Below are 27391 nucleotides of genomic sequence, written 5' to 3'. Positions count from 1 at the left end.
GACAGAGATTAAGTAAAACAGTAGTTAGGCTAAAATCTGTGCTTCCTTAACTATCTGAGTGCTAGGAATATTTTTTTTTCAGGCATATATAAACAATGAAAGATTCTCTCATATACAAATTCCAGGGGAAAGCCTAAAATTAGTAAATTCACATGAAAGGTGAGAAAATGGAAATGGAATGTACAACTCTATTCCATTAGAGGCAATTTTAGATAATTTTATTTGTCAATTTATCACCAATATCTAACATTAATGGTTTTGCTACATTTGGATAAGCACACGAGAAAGAATGTAAATTAAATACCATGAAAGTTGCCTTTTAATGAGTCATGATCTTAACAGGATATGGATATATAATTTTAGTGGTTTTATTGCATTAAAAAATTATATAAAAGATACAAAAAATCAATAGATATTATTATTTCTGTTTATTTCACCATCAGTATGCCAACTTTTACCATTATGGCTTTAAATTTTCAAACTGCCCAATAGATTTCAAGGAATAGTTTATTACATGCCTAATAAAACACTTAAAATATTTACAGATTCAAAATAGATGTTCCAAAACTGAAAAAAGTTCACCTGAGAATTCGTTATAGCATTGCCATTTGATTTTTTTTTTCCCAAGTTGTTAATGTGGCTAAGTGTCCACATGCAACCTGTATCGTCTACTGCATCAAATATATTTAACTCCTTATTTAAAATTGGTTAAGCATTAAGGTATAGGAAATTATGTTATTAAATTTACAGATGGAGAACCAAGATTTAATTTATAACCATATTTGTTCTGGATGTAACAATTTAACAAAAGATTATTTGCTATAGCTGTAGAATTCAAACAATGAAAGCAATTTTAAGGTAATGATACTTTACTGAGTTAGAAATAACTGTCTTTCAAAAATCATCAAGCACTGAGAAGGACAATTAATAAAATAAGGAACAATGATCATGTAAATATGCCATATACAAACTGAAAACAACCTTTCCAAAATTCTGCATGAAGGAAAAGATATACACTGTATATACATAATCCTGTCATTTGTCCTCTTCGGCAGCCTTAAAAAAAAAAAAAATCAAAACAAACCTTCTTAGAAAAAACTTCTTTAGAAGTTAATGTTAAAACAGGCATAATTGTGTAATGCTATGCAATATATAGAAAACTTCCCCACCTTATGGCCGAAAAACAAAGATAAAATCTTTTCTCTCTCTGTCCCTCTGTATTACAATTTGAAAATCATGTAGGTATGAGGTAGTGTAGTTACTTGTATTACATGCTGGCTATTAAAAGTAATGCTATGTTTTACAAAATATTACACTTGGCCAATAATCAGAATATCATTAAAATAAACCCTTAATGCTAAACTGTTTATATGTAGAGAGAAACTTAAACCAAGTGTCTTAAAAATCATATTTAAATTCTGGAGACAACTAGGTTGTATCATAAAATATTAAGTAACTTTCAAAGCAGTTATTTACAGTAGCAATTAAATCAAAAGGTTATGTGACATTTGCACATACACAAACTGATATGACAAACAGCTGAGTGTATACTGAGGTAGGAAATCCAGGATTCCATTGGTTTGTATAAGATTTTACATTTTGTAAACCAGAAAAGTTTTTATATTATACTTTGAAGTTAAAATTTAAAATTACAAGTATCAAAGAAATAGCTACATGGGGATATTATATAGATAGGGTATACACACACAAGTCTTTTGTAGTATGGGATGCATTATCATAGAATTACTCTCCCTGACAAGTTCTTAAGTGTACTTATAAACGCCTCTAGAAAATAAGCAAGCCAAACTAGTTTTCTTTTACAACTAAGTCAGTAACAGAGATAGCACACAACCGTGGAAAATATACTAGCAATATCTCCCCCAACCACCCGCCTCCCCATTGAAAAGGGTAACATTTGACAAAATTACTCTGAAATATTAAGTCTGGTCCCCATATGCTGTCAGGGCAAAGGTCTACTTGCTTCAAACTCACTCCTGCAGGATGGACGCTTGTCTCCCAGGTTAGCTACCCATGTCCTTCACTAGACTCAGGATGTAAGCAAGAAAAGTCTCTCAGGTATCTGATCTTGGTGAAATTCAGTACTTTCCAATCCAACATGATAAATTATTCCTGTGTACCCTTTAAAACTAGGCTCTGCAAATGTGTCTGCCAATGTGAATATATGCAATTTTTAGAAAAAATTGTTGAGAAGGTTCATAATCTATAGGTTTATTTGACTTTCAAACAAGCCTGTAACATCAGAATGGCTAAGAACCACTGCAAAACATTATGGGTAGGTGCTGAGATTATAAAAGCTTTATTTTAAAACAGGACTGAATGAACACAAAGACCAATTACAAAATGCCCAAGTCAAAATGATTGGTGTGCCCTTATATACCAGATTTGGGGAAGAGAGAAAGATTAAATCTGGTTTCCAAATTCAAACCTACAATGGAACAAGATTGAATTTCATCCTATTTCACAAACCTGTATGGTTGTTTGTAGATACATTTTTATCTACAATAACGCTTTTTACAAGTAAACCACAGGACTTCAAAAATAGGTTGAAAAATGAACTGCCACTCCTGATAAACATAAGCAATTTTCTTTCCCCATGGTGGAAAGACGTCTGGTTTTCTTGCATGGGTGACCTGCAGTGGGAAGGCCAACAGCTTTGGATTTTGGTAAGCTCTCCAGGAGTCTAGGGAGGCTGCAACAAGGCTGCCAATGCCTCCCCTTCAGCCACTGTATCCCCAGTCCTATTTCTTCCAAAAGGACAAGAATGTCAGGAAACAGATCACGATGGACCCAGATGTGGTAGAGACTGCAGAGAAAAAAGAAAGGAGGGAAAAACGACACTTATCTATTGTTTACACAGCCAGAACTTCTGAAGTCGACACTGAAGAGGAGCAGGAACCTCTACCATAGGCTGTCTCCTGCCTACTCCCAGCGGAGCTTAGGAGTCGCACTGCAGGCCAACCAATCCTTGGTTTTAGTGGGAGAAGGGCAAAGCTCCAGGATTCAGGCAAGACACTGTCTTTCTCACACTGCCATTCTACCCGTTTTTCTCCCTTCGTTGACTTCAAGGCAGAACTGAGCCCCACCAGCATTACTTGGGGAGGCATCTTCGTTTAAACCAGTGCAGTGCAGTAAGGTCTGACGACGGAACTTTTGCGGGCTACTTCTTTAGTAGGAACTCTGCAGATGTTTCAGGCTCTTACACTGTTGTTTGATACGCTGCTTGCATTCTCACATTTATTTTGCATACTGGGAAGAGTTACTACTCACAGTTATTATTCCTTAAAACATGAGCTTTGAAAGCCTTACTGCATTTTCACAGGTGGTTTTTCGGGATCCAGGAGGCATGTAATTTCTGCATCTCGTGGAAATCAAGGAAAAATCAGGATTGACTGCAGAGGAATTCCCTTAACAGCAAACTACCAGGGGCAAAAAACAGTATCGTTAAGAGACAGAAGCTATAATATGCTTTTAAGACGTCGCAACTGCAGTAGAAAATGAATGGTGTGAAGGACAAGAATGCAAGTTTACTCATCAGTAGTACATTTATCGGTCATCTGCTGGCAGAAATCAGAGATGCCTCCCCCTTGCCGGCCAGGTTCCCCGAGCCCAGCTTGCTCAGGTGCAGCACTGACAGCCGGCCGGGCCTCCTGGCTGGGCGCACAGCCTGCCGACCCGCCGCTCTGTGCACTGGGATGGCAAGAGCTTGGCTCGCGACAGGTGGGCGGCCCTGCTGGGGGCCCCTCAGGTAAACTCAAAAGGGATGGTAACGCACGTTCACCATCAGGAGTACTTTTTTCTTTTTCAGAAATTAAAAATGAGAGCGGGCAATCTGAAGCTGAGTACTTGGCGAGTATCTGGATCTGTTCTTGACTTAGAGCTGCCTCTTTACAGACTTGCTGGCACAGTCCGGTGAGGTTCTGCTTCGTCTCACCCAGAGTTGACAAAATGTGATCTCTCTCTTTCAACAAGCTCTCCTTTTCATTTTGCTGGGAGGTGGGAAAGAGAATGCAACGACTTGTGTTTAGTAGCTCAATCAACATTTCTGAGGTAATCAAACATTCATATCTACTGTTGTCTTCTCATTAAATAAGAGCACATGGAATTTTTACTTTCAACTCAATTCAAAAATCTTTAAGTACCTCAGAGGCCTATGATCCCTCATCCAAAACTCTGAAGCCTAGATGTATCTCGGGATTCAGAATTTTTCAGATTTTAGGAAGACAATGCGGATGCACACATAATCCCTCTAGCAGGGTCTGGGGCAGTACCCCACTGTCAAACATCTTCACATTTCTAAATAAAACACATTATCAAATTATGCACAAAGTGGGAGAACTGATGTCGGTCTACATCAGTTTTCTGGTCAAAATAGTTTATGACAAACTTGTCAAGTTTTCAGACCTTTTTGGATTTGCAGATTGTACACCAATGTGGACCTGACATTTGAGATGGAATACAACCAAAAAAAAATACAAGTACACTCATCATAACTACTGCAACTCAAATCGTTGCAGGACCATTTGTTGAACATTTACTTCATGCCAGGTATTGAGCTAAATGCTTTCAGATGTGCAGTCTCAACTATGTCATTCACACAATGACTCCGTTGATTTAAGTACTAATGAACCTATTTCATAGATGGGACTCGGAGTGTAACGGGACCGGAGTCAGAAAAAGCTAGTAAGTGAGTTACTAAAGTGTGAAGAATTTGGGGAGGAATTTTGTGTATCTTAATTATTATTTTTGGTGCTGTTATTATTACTATTTAACTTTTTTATCCCTACAGGAAAGTCGACCACAGAATGTTTTCAAAAGTTTTCCCGGCTTCTGCCTTCCTGCCCACCATCACTTGTGGCTGCTACGTCTCTTTCCGTCACTGTCCCACCTTGTCCTTCCTATTCTACCACTGTACTGCTTCCTCCCTGGTGTGAGCTAGGAAACCAGTTAAAAAAGTTATTTATAAATTAAGAGTAAAGAAAGCTGATAGAAGGTCAAAGGTTTCTCCTGTGCAATTTATGACAACTCTCTTGGCTTTCTGCTCACTGGCAGGCTCTGGAGAGCAGAAGAGGTTGCAAGCTAACGTTTAGACGGTTTATTTCAGAGTGATAATCCACAATGACCATCCTTCAAACAGATTCTTTTCTGGAATAAAAAAAGCTAGAAGGGTAAAAAGATATTTACTTTATACAAAAGTACTGCTACTGTTTTACGTAAGTTTTTCTAAAAAAATTACACGTGAATCCCAATTACTGATAGTTTTTAAATATTTCAAGGCCATCTAATATTTTGAGAAAATGTGCAGTGACTATAAAGTACTAAATTTTTATTTTATTTTATTTACTTATTAGACAGCATGAGCAGAGGCAGAGGGAGAGAGACAAGCTGACTCCCCGCTGAGCAGAGAGCCCAACGTAGGGCTTGATCCCGGGACCCTGAGATCACGACCTAAGCCAAAGTCAGATGCTTAACCAACTAAGCCACCTGGTGCCCAAAGGTACTGAATTTTATATTGTCAACTATTCTCCAATCTGTTCAGATTTTTATACAATTGTTCTCTTTTGAAAAGATAGGTATAGGTTAAGAATATATATATTTTTATATATATAAATGAATAAATAAATAAAACCAAGATCAATGTTCAACAGTATATTTTTGGTTACAGAAAGTTTGTCAGTTGTAGGCTTCTGATAAAATGAGTCCACAGGTGCCTAGAGGGCAAGAACAGAGCCTACCACTATCTGCCCAAAAAGGAACACATTTTTTTTAGATTTTATTTATTTACTTGAGAGAGACAGACAGAATGCACAAGTGGGGTGAGGGGCAGAGGGAGAAGCAGACTCTCTGTTGAGCAGGGAGCCCAATGTGGGACTCGATCCTGGGACTCCAGGATCATGACCTGAGCCAAAGGCAGACGCTTAGCCGACTGAGCCACCCAGGAGCCCAAAAAGGAACACATACAGTGCAATCAGCACCCACTTCTTTTTATGGCCTCCCAGAAGCCAATCCAAATGAGGATGGAAACAAAGCTTCCAGAAGAAAAGTATTTTTCCTGAGTCACAATACTCAGCCATGGACTCCTCTATCAAAGTTGGATGAGTCTCCATTCTAAGCAGAAACAGATGAAATGGTTTTTGTTTTTGGGTTTTTTTAAGATTTTACTTAATTATTTGACAGAGAGAGATTACAAGCAAGGGGAGTGGCAGGCAGAGGGAAAGGGAGAAGCAGACTCCCCACTGAGCAGGGAGCCTGATGTGGGGCTTAATCCCAGGATCCCGGAATCACGACCTGAGCAGAAGCCAGATGCTTAACCGGCTGAGGCACCCAGGCGCCCCCAAGAGATGAAATGTTAACTGCTGATTGGTCTTTTAAATGAAACATGGCTAAGTAAGTTAATGAATGTTCAAGCTTTCTCCCAGAAATCAGAATTGGTACTAAACCTACAGATACTACAAAGATGACAAATATTTTGTAACTTCTCTATCTTTAGACAAACACTGATATGACCTTAAATATTCTCCCTACCACTATCCCACTAAATAAAGGGTGACATGACTACACTCTCTGTGTGTCCCCAACAGGATGCGTGCTTCTTTACAACTAATACCAACAGGTACAACCCTGAAACTCTACACATGATTAGTTCTATAAATTAAATGCTCCCAGCTGTTCCTCTGAACTTGAACTCCTACATGAATAAGTTTCCAGGCAGTTAGGTGATTTTTCCATTTCACTCTAATTTTAAAACACAAATATACTTTGATAATATTCATTAAATAAAAGTAATTCAACTTAATCACTTCATGATATCTTATTAAAGATACCTCCTAAACATACTCACTGCCAGCATCTATAATATTTTTTGCCAATTCTACCTATTTCTACAATGTATTTTAATTTTCCTGTATACACCTGTTCTACAATATGTTTCTATTTGTACAATATACCTATTTCTAAAATATATTTTACCTAATTCTACTACATATTTTAATTTTTGTACCTATTTCTATTATATATTTTAATTTTCCTATAATATAATCGTATAAAGCACAAATTTGAGCTACTGTGGCTTTAACTACAGATGTGTAAGAAAAATAAAACTGGTGTTCTGGTGCCATTCTGCATTTTATGACAACAAATTTACATCCAAATCCACATTTTCAATAGCTAGTATGTAATATTCACTCAAACATAAGAAGTTTAAAAAATACATTTTATTGTTTTAATTTTATTATGTTGGTCACCATACATCATTAGTTTTTGATGTAGTGATCCACAATTTAAATATAACTCATCCAATGAATGAAGGAATGAAAGAATCTGGCACCAAAAGGGTTAGCTGACAGTGACAATTTTTTAGGTTAAAGAGTACTCACTACTAGGAAATGGTGATTAATGGTTCCTTGTGATGTAACACGTCTAAATAGACAGTTCGGAGAATATACAAGTGGCCTTTAAAAGCATAAATACAAATGCTCAATTTCACTCATAAGAGAATCAAAGATAAAAGTCACCATGAGATACTAACTGTCACTATCAGACTGGGAAAAAACCCAAAGCTGACAACAAACTCCTCGCTGAGGCTGTGGGCAGACAGATACACAGATGCAGCTGTGGGAAGGCAAAATGCTACAACCTCTACTGAGTAGCATTTATTCATATCTAACAAAATTACATATGCATTTACCCATGATCCAACAATCCCACTTCTAGGAATCTATCCTAAAGACACATCTCCTTAAACACGAAAAAAAAAAACGTACAAAGTTATTCATTGCAGTGTCCCAAATGTCCACCAATAAGAAACCGGTATGGATACTGTGCTACAGTCACAGTTGAAAATATGGAGCTGTAAGACAACCTCGGGGTGCCTGGGGGGCTCAGCTGGTTGGGTGTCCGACTCTTGACTTTGGCTCAGGCCATGATCTCAGGGTCATGGGATCAAGCCCCACAGCAGGTTCTGTCTGAGCTCAGTACAGAGTCCGCTTGAGATTCTCTCCCTCTCCCTCCGCCCCCTCCCCATCACACTCTACAAATGAATGAATGAATGAGAACCTTTTTGAACTAGGGAAAATATTTCCTCGAAATCACTTCTTAAGTGAAAAGAGTGAAATACAGAAAAGAATATATAGAATGTTTATGTAGCAGAAAGGGTACTAAGAATAAATATAAAATACCTGTTTTTAGAAAAGAAACACAAGGAAAAAATTCAGAGACTAATAAAAAGTCACCCATAGGAAACAGCTATAAATAGGGTATAGGGAGAGAATGGGATCAAGACTTTGGAGTATAGCTTTTTTTAAACATAGTTTTAACTTCTGAATCATATCAATGTTTTGTATATGCAAAAATTACACAAAAGATGTGAAGAGTAAATGGTAGTAATAAATAAACATTAATTTCATCGTATATCAAATTGCTAGCATAGACAAAAAATTACTTCAAACAACTTTTAAACTTTAAACTTCAATACTATGGAATATATTTAAGGACAAAAAAGGGCAAACAAATCTTAGGTTTTACTCCATCTGCTTACTGTTAATAGTAATATTGATGCTGTAATTTTGTGACTATTATATATTTACTATTTGCTTTATACTAATACATATATTTACTATTACTTTAACAACAGATTTACTGTTTGCTTTATACTTATATAAATGTAGTCATTAGATTATAAATATATGTTCGCACAAAGCAAACAGAAAATATATTAATATAACTGGGAGCCAAGATTTTCCTTGTAATGGAAAGAGAATAAAATAGAAACATAGAGGCAAAGAGAAAAGCTCTGTACTGCTAAATTTTTATTGAAAATATCTACATGAACTTGTGATTTCTATTATACTTTTTACTTTTATTTATCAAAGCATGATATACATACTGAATGTACTCATGATTTTATACACACACACACACACACACACACACACACACACACACACACACACACACACACACACACACACACAATTTCCCAGCTCTGTCCCCTGAAGGAGCTGCGAAGGAACAACACTCCAGCAGCAAGCATGCTTTTTTAAGTTGAATACCTGTTAAAAGAACTCAGGGAATTTTGGAGAAAGAAATGATTCCAAATCTTGGGACATGGGAGGTCCAAGGTGACAGGTGGCACAGAACCACTAATGGGGTCATGTCAAAAGGACATAGCAGCTGGCTTGAGGGGGCTCTGGCCAAGTTTGAAAAAATATCAACATCAAAAAGACTAATGATTATTATGGATTGGAAGAAATTAAATTAGGAAAAACTTAATCCCTGAGCCCATAGTGATACTAAAGGGAGTGTGATAGGAGGGAGGGAAAACAGGAGGAAAGAAAAGTTTTTTTTTTAAAAGAAGAAAACCGGGGCGCCTGGGTGTCTCAGTTGGTTAAGCGTCTGCCTTCGGCTCAGGTCATGATCCCAGGGTCCTGGGATGGAGCCCCACATCGGGCTCCCTTCTCCACAGGGAGCCTGCTTTCTCCCTCTCTCTCTGCCTCTGTGCTCTCTCTCTTGCTTGCTCTCTCTCAAATAAATAAAAAATCTTTAAAAAAATTAAATTTAATTTAAAAATTTAAAAAAATAAAAGAGGAATACCAAAAAAATAATAAAAATAATTAAGCATGAGTGTACGTGGGACAATAGACAGAATGAGAGAAGTCACTATTTTGTAACATCCACTATAAAGGCCCCCAACATACACTAGAAAACAAAAAAATGTAGGAGTAGTGGGGAACAGGATGGTCCTAAAGGGCCCAAGTAACACTCCACAGATTACTGAACAATTACAGCAGCAAACAATATAACCTGGAAAATGATCGGTCAATTCCCATCTGCTCAGGTGGGACACCCTGACAGCGCGTGACCCACCATGCAATGCAATAGGAAGGACACAGCGCCAATTCACGTTTCATTTCAACGCAACGACTTAAACTTTCGCAGTTTGTGCGAAATGGAGGAATGAGTTAAAACCAAGGGAAACAATGAGACAATTACTAAAAGTGGGACATTTTAGAGAAATCTGACCTGGACTTCTTAAAAAGTTACTGTGATTTTAAAAAGGGGGTGGGTGGGGGTTCCAGATTCAGAAATGAAAAAGGTATAACCAAATGTGTTCTGTGATGATTGGACCCTAGTTTGGGGAAAAAAGTGTATATATGAAATATATTTGGGGAACAATGACTGATTTGAATAGGGAGTATATACGATATTGAGGATTTATTAATTTTCTCAGGTGTGATAAATATATTGGCAAAGATATGTAAGAATGTCTATTTTTTAAGAGATACATGTTTCAGCATTTAGGGGTGAAATGTCATAATGTGTTAGCTTTTAAATGATTCCAAAAATAAAAGAAGAGCAATAGAGACCATGAGAGAAAAGACAATGAGACCAAGATCAACCAACTGTGGTTAGAGACCAAAACAGACTGACAGGGAGAGAGAGACAAAGACAGACCAACCAACCAGAGCAGGGACACACATCTGCCCAGAGAAGCAAATGTGACAAAATGTCAGTAATTATTGAATCGACATGAGGTTGTTTATTACACTATTCATTTCACTCTCCTGAAAGCTTGAAATTTTCAGAATGCAAGGGAAGAAGACAAATCTCAAGAAAACATGAGCACACATAAACCTGGCTCCCTGTGAGAAATATAAGCATTTTATTGGCAAGGACTCTCTCTCATTTATCTTTGATTTCCTGGTACCCAGCAAAACATTTAATATGCTTGACAGATGCTCAAAGAAAGATGAGAGGACTACTTTTATTTAAAAATACAACTACTAAGATTTACTGAGCCCCAAACATGTACTGAGCAATACAAAAAGCTTCCCATTCCTGATGGCATGTGATCTTTGCACCAACCCTGAGGGAGATGCTATCCTTATGCCCATATCACCAGTGAGGGAACGTAGGTTTCAGAGGTAAAAATAATTTCCCCAGGCCACAAAGCTACCAAGTAGCCAGGCAGAATGCCTAGCTGTTTGACCCCACAGCCTCCGTCTGAACTCTGTGTCCCAGTGCAGAAGGCTCTCAAATTTTCAATGTGCATGAAGATTTTCCCTGGAAACATTAATTTCCCTGAGAAAATTAATAAATCCTCAATATTGTATATACTCCCCATTCAAAATGCATGCTTCTGGTACCCTCCCACAGGTCTGGGGTGGGACTGAGTAACGTGTGTTTTATTTTCCTATTATTTTTTTAGGGAAGTGCATTTTTAAAAGGGACATCTCCAGATAACTCTGATGCCAATGGTCCACAGACCACGTTTCAAGGTGTGCTGCTCAAAGGTATCACAGAAGGGCAAATGAGCAAATTCCAGAAGGGCCCAGTGAGTGTGTCTGGAGACGGCAGTGTGCATGAGGGTATACAGCAGCGAGTAGCATGTGGTTTATTATTAACCTGGGTTAGAACAGGTTTGTTTTTAATAAAATAATGCAATCCTCCCCACAAGATGCAAAACACTAAGGACAGATGAGGTCTCTGTACTCCTATACCATCACAATAGACAAGGGCAATGAAACGAAGTGATGTCTGAACACCTCAACGCTGAATTCAAGTGCTTTTGTCAAGACTCTGATTTCTGATCACCTGTAAGTTGCTATCAATCAATATTTGATGCCATCTAAGAGAAATACATTTTGGTAACTTTTTCTTTAAAGGCAAAGTTCCTTTCATTTCAGGGTTACCTTTCCTTGAGGTCAAAATGGTATAGAAGCATACTATTTCCTAACTTCTGAATTAATGTTCCAGGAAAAAAGAAACATGGACCTTGTAAAGAATCCTATAAAGATAAGAGCTTTGTAAGCCAAACACATAACAGAAGTTGAATGATTCCTGAACTTTGTTTATTGGTTAAAAAAAAAAAAAAGCCAGGTTATTGGTTTGTAGATTATACATATTCAAAATCCTTATAGTAAATGCAATGCCAAATCAATACCTAACCTCTAATATACTATCAAACTTTAAATAAATGTTAGAAGTAATTACTACCAATTTACCAAATAAATTATTACCAAATACATACACAGCTTTCTTTTTCTTCAAAGGTTCTAGTTAGATTCTGACAGGACTTCTTTTTGAGAAATACAACTCACTGATTTATTGAATTCAAACTAATATCACCCTTTGGCTTTCCCAGCACATTAAGACTATTAAAGTGTTTTTTATATGTGATCATTATTCTATGAACCCACCTTGAGGACATTTTAGAATCACTACTCTTACTGTAATCAAAACACTTTTTTTCATGTGTTGATCCATCCAGTCTATTATGCTATTACTCTTAGGACAAACTGCAAAAAGTTTATAGCCAATAGCCAAAGACTAAAACTTACCAAAATATGGGACCCTTCACCTGAATATTATCAGACCAGGGCAATATTTACTGTGCATTTATTTATATGTTAACCTAATCAGTTACTGGCTATATTAACATGGGCTGTTTGGTTATGAAACAAGTAATTTCCCTTAAATAGGTTTGCTAAAATACCACCCAGAGTATAAATACTGGGAAATACTGCTTGTCTACTGGCCATGTTTCCAGAGCGTCCTCTTAATTAAAAAAAAAAACAAAAACAAACCTGTCACAGTCCTCCATAGTCTCAATTCCCCACACTACTGAATGAAACCTGTGACAGAAGTGTAGCTTAACTACTGTTGGTCCTTCTCTCTTTACAAAAGACAACAAGACCCATAACATCACCCAATAACCAGGGTCTAAATTTCAAGTAAACTTCTTAATAAAATACCTTAAGGCTCAAATTCTTTTACTTCTAGGAAAAGGGCCAGCTTTCTTATTCCTATAAGCTAATAAGTAGCAGATTCTCTGCTTATTTTCACCTAAGAGAGACATCTGTGGCAAGACTGAACTTTACAAGTGCCCCTTACCCTTTGCAACTGGAGTGAACCTGTATACATCACTAGAACTGCGAGCAGTATGAAGGACTAGGCAGGGTTCAAGGAAGCTAAAACACAAGGCAAGTCACTCTGCTTTAAAAAAAAAAAAAAAAAAGTTAGCATGTCTTCTCAGGTGATCCTGGGGAGAGGACGGGGACTGGGCTGAGCTCGGACTGGTGCACATCCGGGTGAGCAGATCCCTGGCAGGCTACCGGCTCTGTCTGCCCAGAGGTGGGCTCTCGGCAGCCACATTGCTGTTTGTCCCTGCTCTCTCGTCACAGAAGAGGCACCTGAGCCAAAATAAGCCAATTAGATGCTCACCTCCTTGGGAATTTAGAACTAAAACTGTCGTCTCCGTCTGCACTAGACCCTGGAGGAGAGCGAAACTATTTAGGAGCCATACTACAGCCACTCTTCCCATGCGCACTTGGTGGCACACAGAGCCACCATGTGGAGTTCCACAGGAGCAGGTGCAGAGAGACGGGCTGACAGAGAAGATTCTCTGGGTTCCTGGCAGTTTTCCACTTCCTTGTTCTATGCTACTGACGAGGCCTGCTCCATTCTTTGGCTTCTATGAGACACACCTGTACCCTTACAACAAATGCATTAAGTCATTCATTCATGCTTCAAATGGTTTGTTTCTTCCATCCACTGTCCAAATTAATATAACAGGTAAAGAGGGTACCGACCACAATATATGAGCAAGTTTTTATTTTTCCACTTTTCTGAAGGCATATAAAGGCACAGACTGTTTTTTTATTTTTGCTTTTGTTTTTCTGTGATGAGGGCAAAGATGGATTCAACAGAGGAAATCACAACATTATCATAACAACCAGGTACAGCATAAAATAAGGATGCATCTCCTGGACAGGCTGTTTCTTTTTACTGAAATGTTGCTGTACGCTTGCTATTCATACCTAGAATGTTTGTGCTTGAAGACTTGCTACAATCATAATTTTAAACTTTCACCAATAATTAACAAAGACTCAAAACCAAATATTCAAAGAATGTTTTTACTATTTCTAGGTCCTGGTTCCCTGCTGTCTCTAACCACAGCTGCCTTGTTTCAGACAATGCTTCCTTCCACCAACCACTAGGGAACAGAGAAACTTGGGTGCAAAGTATCCATTTTTCAATTAATTTGTTTTGATGCTGGAATAAATAACAAGATTCAATAAAGTAAGCATTCTTCTCACTTAGAGTCTCATTAGACCTTAAATTTTCTATTTATACCAGCATCATGAGTTTTTTCCCTGAGATGAAAGATCCAAGTTGTTTTATTTGTTCTGGTATCAACCAAAACAAGTTATTCAAATCTACAGTTCATTTAAACGAACGACTAAAACATTAGCTTTTATAGACACCAAACAACGCACAAAGAGATTAAAGTGTTTCACCATTTCTTTAATCTTTACTCAACCACTAAGAATTAGGTAGACAGTGGGGCGCCTGGGTGGCTCAATTGGTTAAGCATCTGCCTTTGGCTCAGGTCGTGATCCCGGGGTCCTGGGATCAAGCCCCACATTGTCGGGCTCCCTGATCAGGGGGGAGCCTGTTTCCCCCTTTCCCTCTGTGGGCCCCCCTCGTGCTATCTTGTGCTCATTCATGCACTCTCTCTAAAATAAATAAATAAAAATCTTAAAAAAAAAAAGAATTAGGTAAACAGTAAATAAAAAATAGCACCCACAAATAGTTCTTAATTTACATATTATAGCGTATCACACCAAACACGTAGAATACTCACATAAGTAAAATAGTCTATGAAAACTCTCATTTTCTTATTTCTTAAGCTTTCTAAAAATGTCATATATTTTCTTAAAACAGTAATTGGTAAATTCTGAGCATTATATCTGACTCAGGAATTGAAATAGCGATTTCCGCTATAAAAAAGAAAGAATGAATGAATGTGGTGGAATCTAAGTAAGAAACTTGTATACTTACAAGCTTCTCAATTTCTGACTCAAGATTCTGTATGCAGTCAAGTTTTCTCTTGCGACAGCGCTGTGCAGCAATTCTGTTTTTACTTCTTCTTCGAATATCGTGGATACAATCCAGTTGTTCTGGAGTCAGCTTGTGCATTTTCAACAAGGATTGAAAATCATTTCGAGAGAGTGAAATTATTCGTTGGGCATTAAATGGCAGTTTTACCTACAATGTAAAATAAACATTAGTAATTGTTGCCGTACTATGGAATTACACTTAAATCTAGGAAGAGGAAGATACACACCTATATTTTCCAGAGAACTTCATTTAGACTTAAAAAATAGACCTCTATTTTGGATTTCTATATAACCCCTTATAATAAAGAATAATTTGATATTTCTAGACTATTTTAGAGAGTTCAGAAGACAAGAAAATTGAGAGCACATTTTTTAGAGCAAATCAAAAATATTAACACAAATATTCATGCATTTAAAATAAAAAAAGAGAACTTAAGTTCTTTTACTAGGGTATGTTAATACCCCACAGAGATCTTTAAGCCTCTTTCTAAAGTGTTTCTAATGTGTTTAACCAAACAAAAAAAAAATCTATTTTGTACTTTGATTTATTTTACTGTGAAGCACTGATTTAACACTGGTGTAATACACTAGTAATTTCTAAAGCATTTCAGAAAATTAAGTTTTCTGTCAAGAGAATAGTTTCACATAACTCAACTTAAAAATCAACACATTTCACTTTCCAATATAGAAATGGTTAGAAAAGCCTTATGAATATTTTAAAGTCATTTTCAACATACTTAAATTTAGAAAAAGGAGAAGATAATTTTTTTAAATAAATTGTCACTGTGTGACAATTTAACTATATTAATTATCAAAAATGCTTATAAAACATTGATCAAGTTTCTCTGGCAACCTACTTAATTTGTCTTTCAAACTAGAGAAACTAGTTATACAAAATGTTTTACAATTTCTTAAATGTCTTATTTTTTAACATTCTTTTCATAGTTCCAAACACTGGATTTATAAATGCCATAAACAAATCTACAGCTATAACTCATGAATACATATTACTTCTTAAATAAAATCACCAATAACCTCCTCCCAAAGCCAAGGGGGGTTAAAAAAAAAAAAAAAAAAAAGAACCTCTGTCCCTCCCTTAAACACATGTCCTCCAACAGCTAGAAAACTAAAGAAAATGCTAAAAGAACCAACAAGCCTTTATTATTACCAAAATTATGGTAATGTTTTACAAAAAAAGCAGCTATCAAATATGAACATTTGTACACAAAATACACAGATCGTGCTTGGTAAGGTTAATACCATACCAGCTACATGTAACTCATACCAAATTATTAAGACGTTAAATTAATGGCTGAAATGGCTAAGGGAAAATAAGAAAAAAATTAATGGCTCTGAAAAACTAAGGCAAAGAAAACTCTGCATTAGAAGGCACATCCCTACACCTAGTCACTGCTAAACCACTGCCAAGTGACTAGTCCAGAGATCCTGTGGCAATGAATAAGATCGGAATATGTGTTGCATTTTTCCAGGAGTTACCATGTAACAATCACAGAATCATTATTATTTTTCCTCTTGGGACATGGTATTTGATTTAAACAGTTAAACAGCCAATGTGTGAATCCACTCCACGGCAAACATAAATATACTTGCTTGATATATATGAACACAGAAGTCCTTCAAACTTCGTCACACTCTTTGGGTACTGTTCACACAGTTTTACAACTGTCTGTGGATTTCATCCTCCCTCCCTGAGCCTGCTCCTATGTCCCTAGTGGTGCAACGGGAGCTGACACAGAGTGAATCCCCATTAACAGTGGTAAAACAAGGACTTAGCAACACACACATTTTCCCCTCACCTCACACTCTTGTTCTCTGGCTGAACAGGGTTCACTGTCACCTTCAGTATCAGTCTCAGAGTCATCTCCCAAGCTAATCACACAAGCATAAGGGCAAGGTTCCTGCTGGGGTTCTGAAACATACTCATCGTTTCCAATTTCCAAATTGCTTGAACAGCCTTCGGTACTCAGAGTACTTATAAAAGGGCAGTTGACAGAACTCAACGTTGTAAAAGTCCTCTGACCCGGCTCTGGGCTCTCGCTAATCCTGATACCTAACCAGGGACACTCAGACCGTTTCTGTGAGTAGATCTGTTCTGAACCATCTTTGGCCACAGCAGGTGATAACTGCATTTGGCAAGAAGAGTCTGTGCTGCAAATGTCACTCCAGAAGCCTTTTGCTAGGTGTTCTGCCACTTCTCGTTCCACACTACTCCGATCGCTGGAGGCAAGGCTACTGTCTTCCCTGGGGCCAGAGTCAGATTTCAAATGTAAATCCTGACTTTCACCAAATGTCTTCTCCTCTGGAACCTCTGTACCTGACAAAGGCTTTTCTGTTAACACTGCCGTGTTTTGCATTCCAGCAAAATTCAAGTCACCATATTGGTCATATGTGTGTAAAAGAGACAGAGAATAGAGCCCGTGAGGGTCTGCAGAAGAATTGTGGGGGAAAGGAGTCACTTCTGATTTTTCTGATGGGCAATGAGAAGCAGGATCTTTCTTCCTGCTTTCTTCATGTTCTGTTGTTAATTTACTTTCTTCACATTTTAAAATCACCTGCAGATCTGCACAGTCCTGGATTCTTCCCAGACACTCATTTTCAGATGTCTCATTTGGCTGAACAGAAGCAGCATGAACGTCTTTGACACTGGATTCCACAGTACGGACTCTGTCAGTTCCAAAAGCTTTTTGGAATTTTCTATATTTGGGGCATAAAGATGGCAAAGCCAGAGCAGCATCCTTTTCTAAGCACATGGATTCACAGGTTTGACTGGCACTGTCTTGCAGAGGTGATGATACTTTTGCATTTGCTTGATACCTGTGCAGTTTCCACTGAGGAGTCTGGACATTTTTATTTTCCAAAAATTCCTCCACTTCATCAATTTCTAAATCCCTCTGGTCCAAAAGTGAAAATTTAAGGTCTGCTTTTTGACAGTGTGACGGGATGCATTTTTTTCTTAAGCATTCTTGCTGGTCAGCAGTGGAGTCCAAAAACTTAAATTTGAGAAACTGAAAGCAGGATTCCTCAATGTCACGTACACCTAAAAATTCCACACACTTGCACACTTCATCCACATTGTCCTTATTTAAAATCAGTTTGGCAGTGTAGGCAAACTGAATTAAAGGTTCAAATCCTTTAACTGTCACCTGTTAATATACAAAATAAAAACAAATGCATCACTTAAAGTGGTCTAGTAGATAAATAAAAGTAGAAGGGGAATAGGGAGATGAATAACTTATTTGTGATTATAAAAACAGGTCTTTTAACTTGGTAAGTAAAAATATTCTTCTAGAAAATGTAAAGCTAATTGGGAGTCTGGAAAAGCATGCTTAACACACCCCATTCATTAGAGCCATACCATCCACTTTATAGATTCCACTTTTAAAGACACATGAATTACGGTTTTACTCACATGAGGTAAAGACATTAAACACTGCCATTAAGATAGGTGTTGTTACTTTTTAAAAACAATGGCTAACCTATAGTTGGCCTTTATCATTTTCTTGGTATTGCCTTATTCACTGACCTCTGCCACAGAAGTGACAATCTGTTGATTCCCCAAACTGTACACTTTCATGGAAGCATGGGTGACCAACATAAGGTAAACTGTAGGCTTAGTATCCATCACAGAGTAGCCCACGCGGGCCTGCCCTAAACAAAAAAGTTCTACATACTTTCTCCAAACTCCTCTCAACAACCACTATTTTGTGTCCCAATGCCACAAGGCTCAACACTCGTCTAGTTAGTTACTCACTAAATAAAAGCAAGCTGTTCTATTAAGAGTAAGGGTAACCAGCACTTCCCTGAGACCTGAGAGGTCTCTTGGAGGCAGGACATAACAAGGACAGAAACATTTAGGTGCTTGAGCTCCACAACAGGCTGGTGGGAAAGACGTGTGTAAAACCAAGCTCTATAATTATGACACAAAATCGTTTACCAATGCATAGAAACAATATCAAGAAAGAAGAAAGGGGCAATAGAACACTTACGGAGAGCCGGTGTCTTAGAAAAATGGATGATTTCTAGAACCCTAAACCCACTCAGTTTCCCATCACAGGAAAAGGTCCAAAGGGAGAGAATGCAACATACTATAGCCATGACTCTGAGCATGACTTCTCCGAATGTCTACAATCCACCGGCTGTGCCCTGCTTTGGTCATTTATCAGAAAGTAACAGAGGGCCGCCTGGGTGGCTCAATCAGTTAAGCGACCGACTCTTCATTTCAGCTCAGGTCATGATCTCAGGATCCTGAGATCCATCCCCACCTTGGGCTCCACTCTGAGCATGGAGTCTGCTTAAGATTCTCTTTCTCCCTCTCCCTTTGCTCCTCCCCTATGCACATGCTCTCTCTCTTAAAAAAAAAAGGGGGGGTACTATAACAGTGGGTCAAGTTATTCAACTGCTCAATAACTATTGTTAACTAACATCCCAAACTAACAATTCTACATGTAAAATGTCATAATTTGCATGAAAAAAAGTTAAAGAAATGAGTTGCTGCAGAACCTGGGAATTGCTCCTCAGCCTCATGACAAGGAGGACACGGTTTTATTTTTAACTTCATAAACCATAAAGAGACTTAATTAGGTTCAATTAAATTAAAAGCAGGGTGACTTCCAGAACCATGGACCTCTCTCCCACCTCTTCTGGTAGAGTAATGTTAAGCTCTGCATCGGCCTGGCCTACAATTCTCGAGTGGAGGTAACTGCTGCATGCCGCCAACACAGACCGGTGGGCGCGGAAGCGCTGGCCCTCCACGAGGACTGTGACGTCACACAGCACGTCCTTCTTCCGCTGGTCGTTGAGGCTGAGCAAGACATTGGTGCTGTGCACAGAAGATTCATAGGCAAAAACTGCGTTCTCACTCAGAGACATTCTGCGTAACAAATGGTGTTGGGAAGTTCAGTGAAAGCATGCTTCTAGTCGTCATCAAACCTGCAAAAACACATGCAAGATTTCACTTGGATTAAGTCTTGTTAAAAGTATTTTTTAAAATGACAGTGTCAAATATAACTTAAAATACTCATCACAAAAACAAAAATGAAAACAAAAGTCTCTAGAGAACCTAGACACACTTATTCATTTATTTCATTTAAAATAGGTTCTTGGGGTGCCTGGGTGGCTCAGGCCAGGGTCCCAGGGTCCTGGGATCGAGCCCCGCCTCGGGCTCCCTGCTCGGCAGGAGGCCTACTTCTCCCTCTGCCACTCCCCCTGCTTGTGTTCCCTCTCTCGCTGTGTCTCTGTCAAATAAATAAAATCTTTAAAAAAAATATAAAATAGGTTCTTCACACCCATTTTTAGTTAGGTTTCCTAATTTTAGGAAAAAGGATCTCAGGATGAGGGAGTCAAGAACTTTTTGAACCAAGGATTTCATAGCTCTCTGAAAGTAAGGCATTTCACCCTGAGAAAACACCTCCGGGGAGTGAACAGACTGGGTCAGGGAAGTTTCTGGGTGGCATCCTAGCCCTGGTGCCTCATGACTTTAAAAGGCATGTGTGCCTAGTTCCCCAAAGGTCACCCTTTGGCGGGGACTGACAAAAGAACAGGCAGATGGCATTCCACCATTCTCCATGCCCCCTTCCCCAACACCTGACAGCTGGTAGGCGGCTTTGGTGCTTTGTAGCAAGGGACACATTCTACATAAGGTAAAGGTCTTCCAACATAAGGAAGAAAATGACTTGAGAAAAAGACTCAAATCTGTCAAGCCAGATCTTAACGAGTCTTTTTATAGAACAAGTCTTGCTTTACACCACAAAACAGAGGCAACAAGTACAACTATTTCATCATTAAGAACATGCTTTACCATACACAGAAACTCTTAGTTTTCTCGAAATGTTCAAATATAAGTTATCAGAAATGTGTATACTTTTGGCTTTCGGCTTGGGGAGCTTTTGGCTTTCGGCTCGGGGAGACAAAGGTGCAACTTTCTTCGGTCGTCCCGAATCCGGGTTCATCCGACACCAGCCACCTCCGCCATGCCGCCTAAGTTCGACCCCAACGAGATCAAAGTTGTGTACTTGAGGTGCACCGGTGGCGAAGTCGGTGCCACGTCTGCCCTGGCCCCGAAGATAGGCCCGCTGCGTCTGTCTCCAAAAAAGGTTGGTGATGACATCACCAAGGCAACCGGTGATTGGAAGGGTCTAAGGATTACAGTGAAACTGACCATTCAGAAGAGACAGGCCCAGATTGAAGTGGTACCTTCTGCCTCTGCCCTGATTATCAAAGCCCTCAAGGAACCACCAAGAGACAGAAAGAAGCAGAAAAACATTAAGCACAGTGGAAATATCACTTTTGATGAGATTGTCAATATTGCCCGACATATGTGACACCGATCTTTAGCCAGAGAACTCTCTGGAACCATTAAAGAGATCCTGGGGACTGCCCAATCTGTGGGCTGCAATGTAGATGGCCGCCACCCTCATGACATCATAGATGACATCCACAGTGGTGCGCTGGAATACCTGGCTAGTTAACTACAAAGGAAAATGTTTCAATAAAGGATCATTTGACAACGAGTGGGAAAAAAAAAAGTGTATATATTTTAAAATATACCATATTTTAAATATTGTTTTAAATATTGACATGTAATAAATGCCATTTTTGATCATATATAAACGACTAGCAAAAAGGATTGCCACAATATATGTATGTCTACATATTTCAATCATGTACTATTCTTACATATTACATATTATAAAACACAGAGACTAGGAAATTAAAAGAGAAGTTCTAGTATTTTCTTTCAGAGTGCAATGGCCAGTGGTGAGCACCCCCAAGGAGCGTGTGCATACCCCTCTATGGTATGATGATCAGGCTGAGAAACTCCTCACAGGTATCATCCCTGTCATTCACTTTTGTTCTTCTGAACTAACTCACTGCCTAAAACAAGAAGGTCCTCAAAAGTTCAGTGACTAAATAAATGTTATTGTTTCCAGATTGGTTACACTCCAAACAAAAATGAAAGGAGACAAGAGGACTACTAAAGTTCAGGCACGCTAGGCCCAGATCACGGGTGACTTCTGCCTCAAAGACAGGCTGTTTTAGTCACAAACACATGAAATGCATTTATAAATTCTATCCTACTTACGTGTTTATCTTTGAAGTGCTCAATATAGCTAAAATGTTAAGTTCCTCAGAAGGAGTCAAAGAAAATAAAATGTCTCATTATGTGGCTAAACTCTACCCTAGGTCAAGGCTCACAACCTATCATTCACTGATTCAGCACACCACATAAAATCACGGCAACTTCAAAATTAGGTACTAGAACTAACTTAACTTTTGGGTTGTGACCATTCGAAAGAGTAGTAAATTCCCTTTAGCAATTAGTCTTAATACTTCAGTTACCAACACAAGGAATTAATGTTAGGAATAGTAAGAAACTATCATTCAAAGAGCTCATGTACCCTGTCTATGTGGTACCGCACACCACTCTGCCCTCCACTTCTCTCTAAGACTATGTACACCTTCCCCAGCCAAGCCAGACTCAACAGCTTACCTTTCTCTGTCCCTGCACCCAAGTCCTCAGTCTCTTTATTCTTTTCTGGCATCTGCCTTGCAAACCCTTAAAACTAGACCAATCTTACTTTAACATCTCTTCACTCTGCCGAACACCGCACAGCCAGGCAAAATTATAAAAACACATAGGCTGGTGTCACTATAAATTCATGGTCTCAGCACTGTTCATCAATTCTTTTGTGTGCCCTGATATCCTGTTCTCCACAACAGCCTTCCAAGTAGCCACTTTTCTCAAAATTAGTGTCTCTCCCAGTAGACAACCATAACTAGAATCCAATCTCAGAAAATATTACCCCCACCACCACCTCCAGAGGTTCCCTCTCCTATTGAAAACAGTCCTCAGTGTCTGCTCTTGACCTCATACCATCCTTGCTTCTCAGGAATCCAGTACCTTCTCTTAACACTCTCTTCTCACGTATGTCCAAACTCTCTATGCTAGCTTCTTCCCATTAGACTTTGCTCATAAATATGCTTAACTCTCGAGAAACTATCCTAAAAAACACTAACAACTAACAGCAAATATTCATTAAGCTATTATTCTGTACGAGGCACTGGCCTGAGGTGCTGATACTGCTTATCTTACCTACTCTTCACCATAGCCCCATGACATGGATGCTCTTATATCATCCCAACCTTACAGATAAGGAAACTGAGTAAGAAGTATCTTGGCCATGGTCAAAAAACCAGTAAGACGAAGAATGAGGATTTGTACCAAGCACCGGACTACTCCGTATGTCTCCAGTTGGTAGCTGCTGAACACACAGTATAGAAAGTCACTGCAGTACTGTGGGGAGCCAGGTACTACTAAAAGGTTGTGCATGAAAATAGGGAAATGGGCCTCCCAGGGCGCCAGGAGCAAATGAACTGGACCTGAACTTCAAAAAGAGGACTCTGGACTCTTCAACACTGCAACCTAAAAGTACTCTGATTCTCAAAGAAACTACAGCAAAAACAGTTCCCATACCTTCACTTTAGAGCTGCCGTCAGTCCACATGTGTATATCCTCACTACTCACCTCGAATTCCAGAATTTATTTTTGGCTCAGCCCTCCAGTTTAGGCAGTTGGGGTGACAGACCATAAGTTCACAGCCAGCTTACAGATTTGCTGTGAGATACAGATTTGGGTGACATGCCAAACTCAAGCCCCAGCTGCAGCTGAGAGAAGCCAGAGACCCAGGTAGTACAACAAACAGCCACTCAAGAGGACGTGAGAAGTGTCTCACTCAAGTGGACTGAGCATATGGATGCCATGACTCATCTTGGTCCCCCCACCGGAACGCTGGGACTCCTCGCAACACCTCCGTCAGCCCCTGTATGCAATCTCTTATTGAGACCTGCTACCTCTGCCTCTACACACTGTGACCCACTTCTCTCCATCTGCCCTGCCACAATTCTGGTCTAAGACGTCACTGGCTCTTGTCTAGGCAAATGCTGCTCAGCCTTTTGTAATGGTTTCTAAGCATACCCATGTACAAATACATTAAATAAAAAGTGAAACTAGGTTTCACATATCAATATTCTATCCTTACTAGTGCGAAGTATTCTAATTTCTACTCTGTTCTATTAAAAAAAAAAAATTCCAGTTGTGATCCACTCAATTTCAAGAGCCACTAATGGACCATCACCTCACGCATGGAAAACATAGCCCAGTGGGCTAACACACAGGGTCTAGAATCACACACTATTCTAGGTTCAAATCCCAGCTCTGCCATTACCTAGCTATATGACCTTTGGGCAAGCTGCTTAACCTTGCCAGGTCTTGGTTTCCTCACCTGTAAAATAAGGGTAACAACAGCACCTCACTGGATTGTCATGAGGTATACATGGACAATGAGGGTAAATGGGTTAGAATAGTGCCTGGCCTCTAGCAAACAAACAGGAAATATCAGCTGCTCTTAATAATGATAATAACAAAAGCTTCATCCCCCTCAAGGCCCTCTAGATCCCCTCCAATTTATTTTCCCACATCAAAGTGATTTCTCCCTTGCCGAAACCCAACGTTGTCTTCCAAATTTTTTTTTTAAAGATTTTATTTATTTGAGAGAGCAAGAATGAGAGAGAGAGAGAGAGCACATGAGGAGGGGAGGGTCAAAGGGAGAAGCAGACTCCCTGCTGAGCAGGGAGCCCAATGCGGAACTCGATCCCGGGACTCCAGGATCATGACCTGAGCTGAAGGCAGTCGCTTAACCAACTGAGCCACCCAGGCACCCAGTCTTCCAAATTTCTTATGATCAATTCTAAATCTTTGGCCTATCCTCCAGACCTGCATTAATCCAGCCTTATCTCAAGCTTTTGTCTCCCTCTCTTGCTGTTCTCTAGCCTCACCATCCTTTCTTCCTGCCCCAGGGAACCAAGCTCCTCTCGACCTTGGGACTTTGAACACACTGTGCCTGCTAACTGTATTTCTACTACTCAGCTGACTAACTCCTCACCTTTTAGGTCTCAGCTTAAATGTCAAAATCTCATCTGACTTGTTTTCTACCATAACTCAAGCACATAACAATAACCATACCTGACTCAATGCAGGAACTTGCTTCTGAATGAATGACTTCACATATTTACTACAAATCCAAAATGTAGATCATCTACATTTTCTTCCAAACAGTGCAATCAGCTATTCTGGTATATATAGGAACAATGACACTAAGCCAAGCACTCAGAGAAAAGTCCTTGGATAGCTTTCCCAGAGTCAGGAGCAGCAAAAGGGAGCCCACCTTTGAGAGCCAAAAACGTATCTGCAAGACAACTGGCCAAAGAAGAACAAGACTTGGCAACTACAAACAAAGCCAGTACAACTGACTTGCATGAACAAAGACACCATGACCTTCGCCTCATCAGCATGGAGTACTACCGAAAGTTAATGTGAAAATCAATTTTCCTAATTCTGAAAACCATCTAAGTGGTCACTTATCCATTTTCACCCAATAACATAATGACTAAAGACTGGCACACACCCTTCTAACATCTGTCAGTGACCTAACATTTCTCAAACCTAAAAGGTAAAATACACCACCACTCAAGGAACCTTCCAGATTTAAAATTCTCTTAATTTATCAACACCAAATTTAGATTCCTACATTACACCTGAATTTTTCTATATTCTTGGAAATATATTGTTGTAATTCAAAATAAAGGTTTGCTGACCTTTGTAACTTGCTGATTCATTCAGTAATGCTGATGAAGGATGAACAAGCATTTTAAAGCTTCCTGTACTTCGATTTGGAAATAACTTCTGCTCTCTACTCAACATAGACAATTTAGTTTTCATAGTTACCATTTGATGTTTTTGCTTTCAAAACAATAAAGAAACAAGATGCTATGGCTTCATCACATTTTCATTAACTTAAAGGATAATTTACTTTAAAAAAAGAGAACTTTTAAGAGCCTGAGATGAATATCTGATCATGGGCCAAGTACAATGCTTCATAATAAAAATTCAGAAAGTAACTATGAGGATGAAGTTCCACACATACAAGAGCTAGAATTTTGTTTCCCTCAAGTCTCACAGAACTTTGGTTTGTTTTTTTCTTTTAATTATCAATATAGAAGGGCACACGAAATAATCTAACACCAAGGAATCACTTAAAAGAAAAAAAAACTATCATCCAAACATCCTTTATCTTCACCAAACAATGACAAATGTCCTTTCTACAAGTGTATACCTGAGCTACCCAACAGATTTAGTGCATGAAAACAGAAAAGACAGTCCCTACATTCAAGAACATAACCTATAGATGTTCAAAATGAAAATGATGCCTTGGGACAAAAGAGATGACAATGATCATTATAATCAATTTACAAAGGAATGTGAACATTCCTAAATGTATTTATTTGCAGTAAGTCTTCAAACAAAAACTACTTCCTGTCAATTCTCATTTAACCGTAATATTCAATTAATGAAAACAATGATTTCCAAAATAGTTGTTAGCCAAGGGGGTGTGTGTGTGTGCGCGCATGTCCACGCGCGTGTGTGTGTGTGTAGATGGGCATAAGCTGGCCATCCAATACGGCACAATGGGCAACTGAGTTGGCCTTTATATAAAAGCAATACTCTCCATCTGCAGCCTGAAAGAATTCCTTAGAACTGCCTTCCCCTTCTTTCTAGCGGCCAGTCGGTATGTCTACCTTTTCCTCCTTATTGCTTCTGCCCACCACCAACTCCATCACCCTGTCAATTACTTTGCCTCACTCAGTTCCAGGTCAGGGTCTTCAATGGCTCAGAAGACAGGAAAATTCCTCTTAGCACACCATCCTTCTTGGCTCCCTCCTAAGCTTCAAGCTCCCCTAAGCCAGTTTCTCTTACAAATTTACCCAAGATACCCAGAGTTTGAGTATTCTCCTGAAGTTAAGTGCACCTTATCTTCTACTGTTCAAATAGATGGCAAAGACCCAACAATATTGTGTGTATACACCTTTGTCTCTCCTCTCAGAGCCTGTATATATATTTATATAAAAGCATAAATAAGTTTGTTTTTAATATAAGGTAGAGATGCTCACGGAAAAGTGTCTTTTTAAAGAGAAGGGCTTATTTGCAACAACGTGGATGGAACTGGAGTGTATTATGCTGAGCGAAAAAGTCAATCAGAGAAAGACATGTATCATCTGATCTCACTGATATGAGGAATTCTTAATCTCAGGAAACAAACTGAGGGTTGCTGGAGTGGTGGGGGGTGGGAGGGATGGGGTGGCTGGATGACAGACACTGGGGAGGGTATGTGCTATGGTGAGCGCTGTGAATTGTGCAAGACTGTTGAATCACAGACCTGTACTTCTGAAACAAATAATACATTATGTTAAAAAAAAAAAAAAAAAAAAAGAAGATGATAGCAGGAAGGGAAGAATGAAGGGGAGGAAACCGGAGGGGGAGATGAACCATGAGAGACTATGGACTCTGAGAAACAAACTGAGGTTTCTGGAGGGGAGGAGGGTGGGGGGGATGGGTT

General features: G+C 39.0%; 1 protein-coding gene and 1 pseudogene across 4 annotated transcripts in view; one reads left to right on the top strand and one right to left on the bottom strand.

Moving 5' to 3' along the window:
* Positions 1–205: 205 nt before the first annotated feature.
* Positions 206–27391, bottom strand: part of BACH1 (BTB domain and CNC homolog 1) — a 45575-nt gene continuing 18389 nt past the window's right edge. For 3 of the 4 annotated variants that reach the window (XM_027582608.2, XM_027582607.2, XM_027582610.2), the window contains exons 2-5: positions 19575–19868; positions 16736–18082; positions 14860–15066; positions 206–4007 (exon numbers count right to left, since the gene is read on the bottom strand). In XM_027582608.2, the coding sequence (XP_027438409.1) occupies positions 3546–4007; positions 14860–15066; positions 16736–18082; positions 19575–19808 (2250 nt within the window). In that variant the 5' untranslated portion in view covers positions 19809–19868 and the 3' untranslated portion in view covers positions 206–3545. Of the gene's footprint in view, positions 4008–14859; positions 15067–16735; positions 18083–19574; positions 19869–20799; positions 20927–27391 lie in introns of those variants that run through there. The other variant, XM_027582609.2, reaches the window with a different exon arrangement.
* LOC113916396 lies at positions 20809–27029 on the top strand (annotated as a pseudogene).

Source organism: Zalophus californianus, chromosome 1 (assembly GCF_009762305.2).
Source record: "Zalophus californianus isolate mZalCal1 chromosome 1, mZalCal1.pri.v2, whole genome shotgun sequence".
Classification (NCBI taxonomy): domain Eukaryota; kingdom Metazoa; phylum Chordata; class Mammalia; order Carnivora; family Otariidae; genus Zalophus; species Zalophus californianus.
Note: the sequence above shows the minus strand (reverse complement) of the source record. Positions and strands in the feature narration are given on the sequence as shown.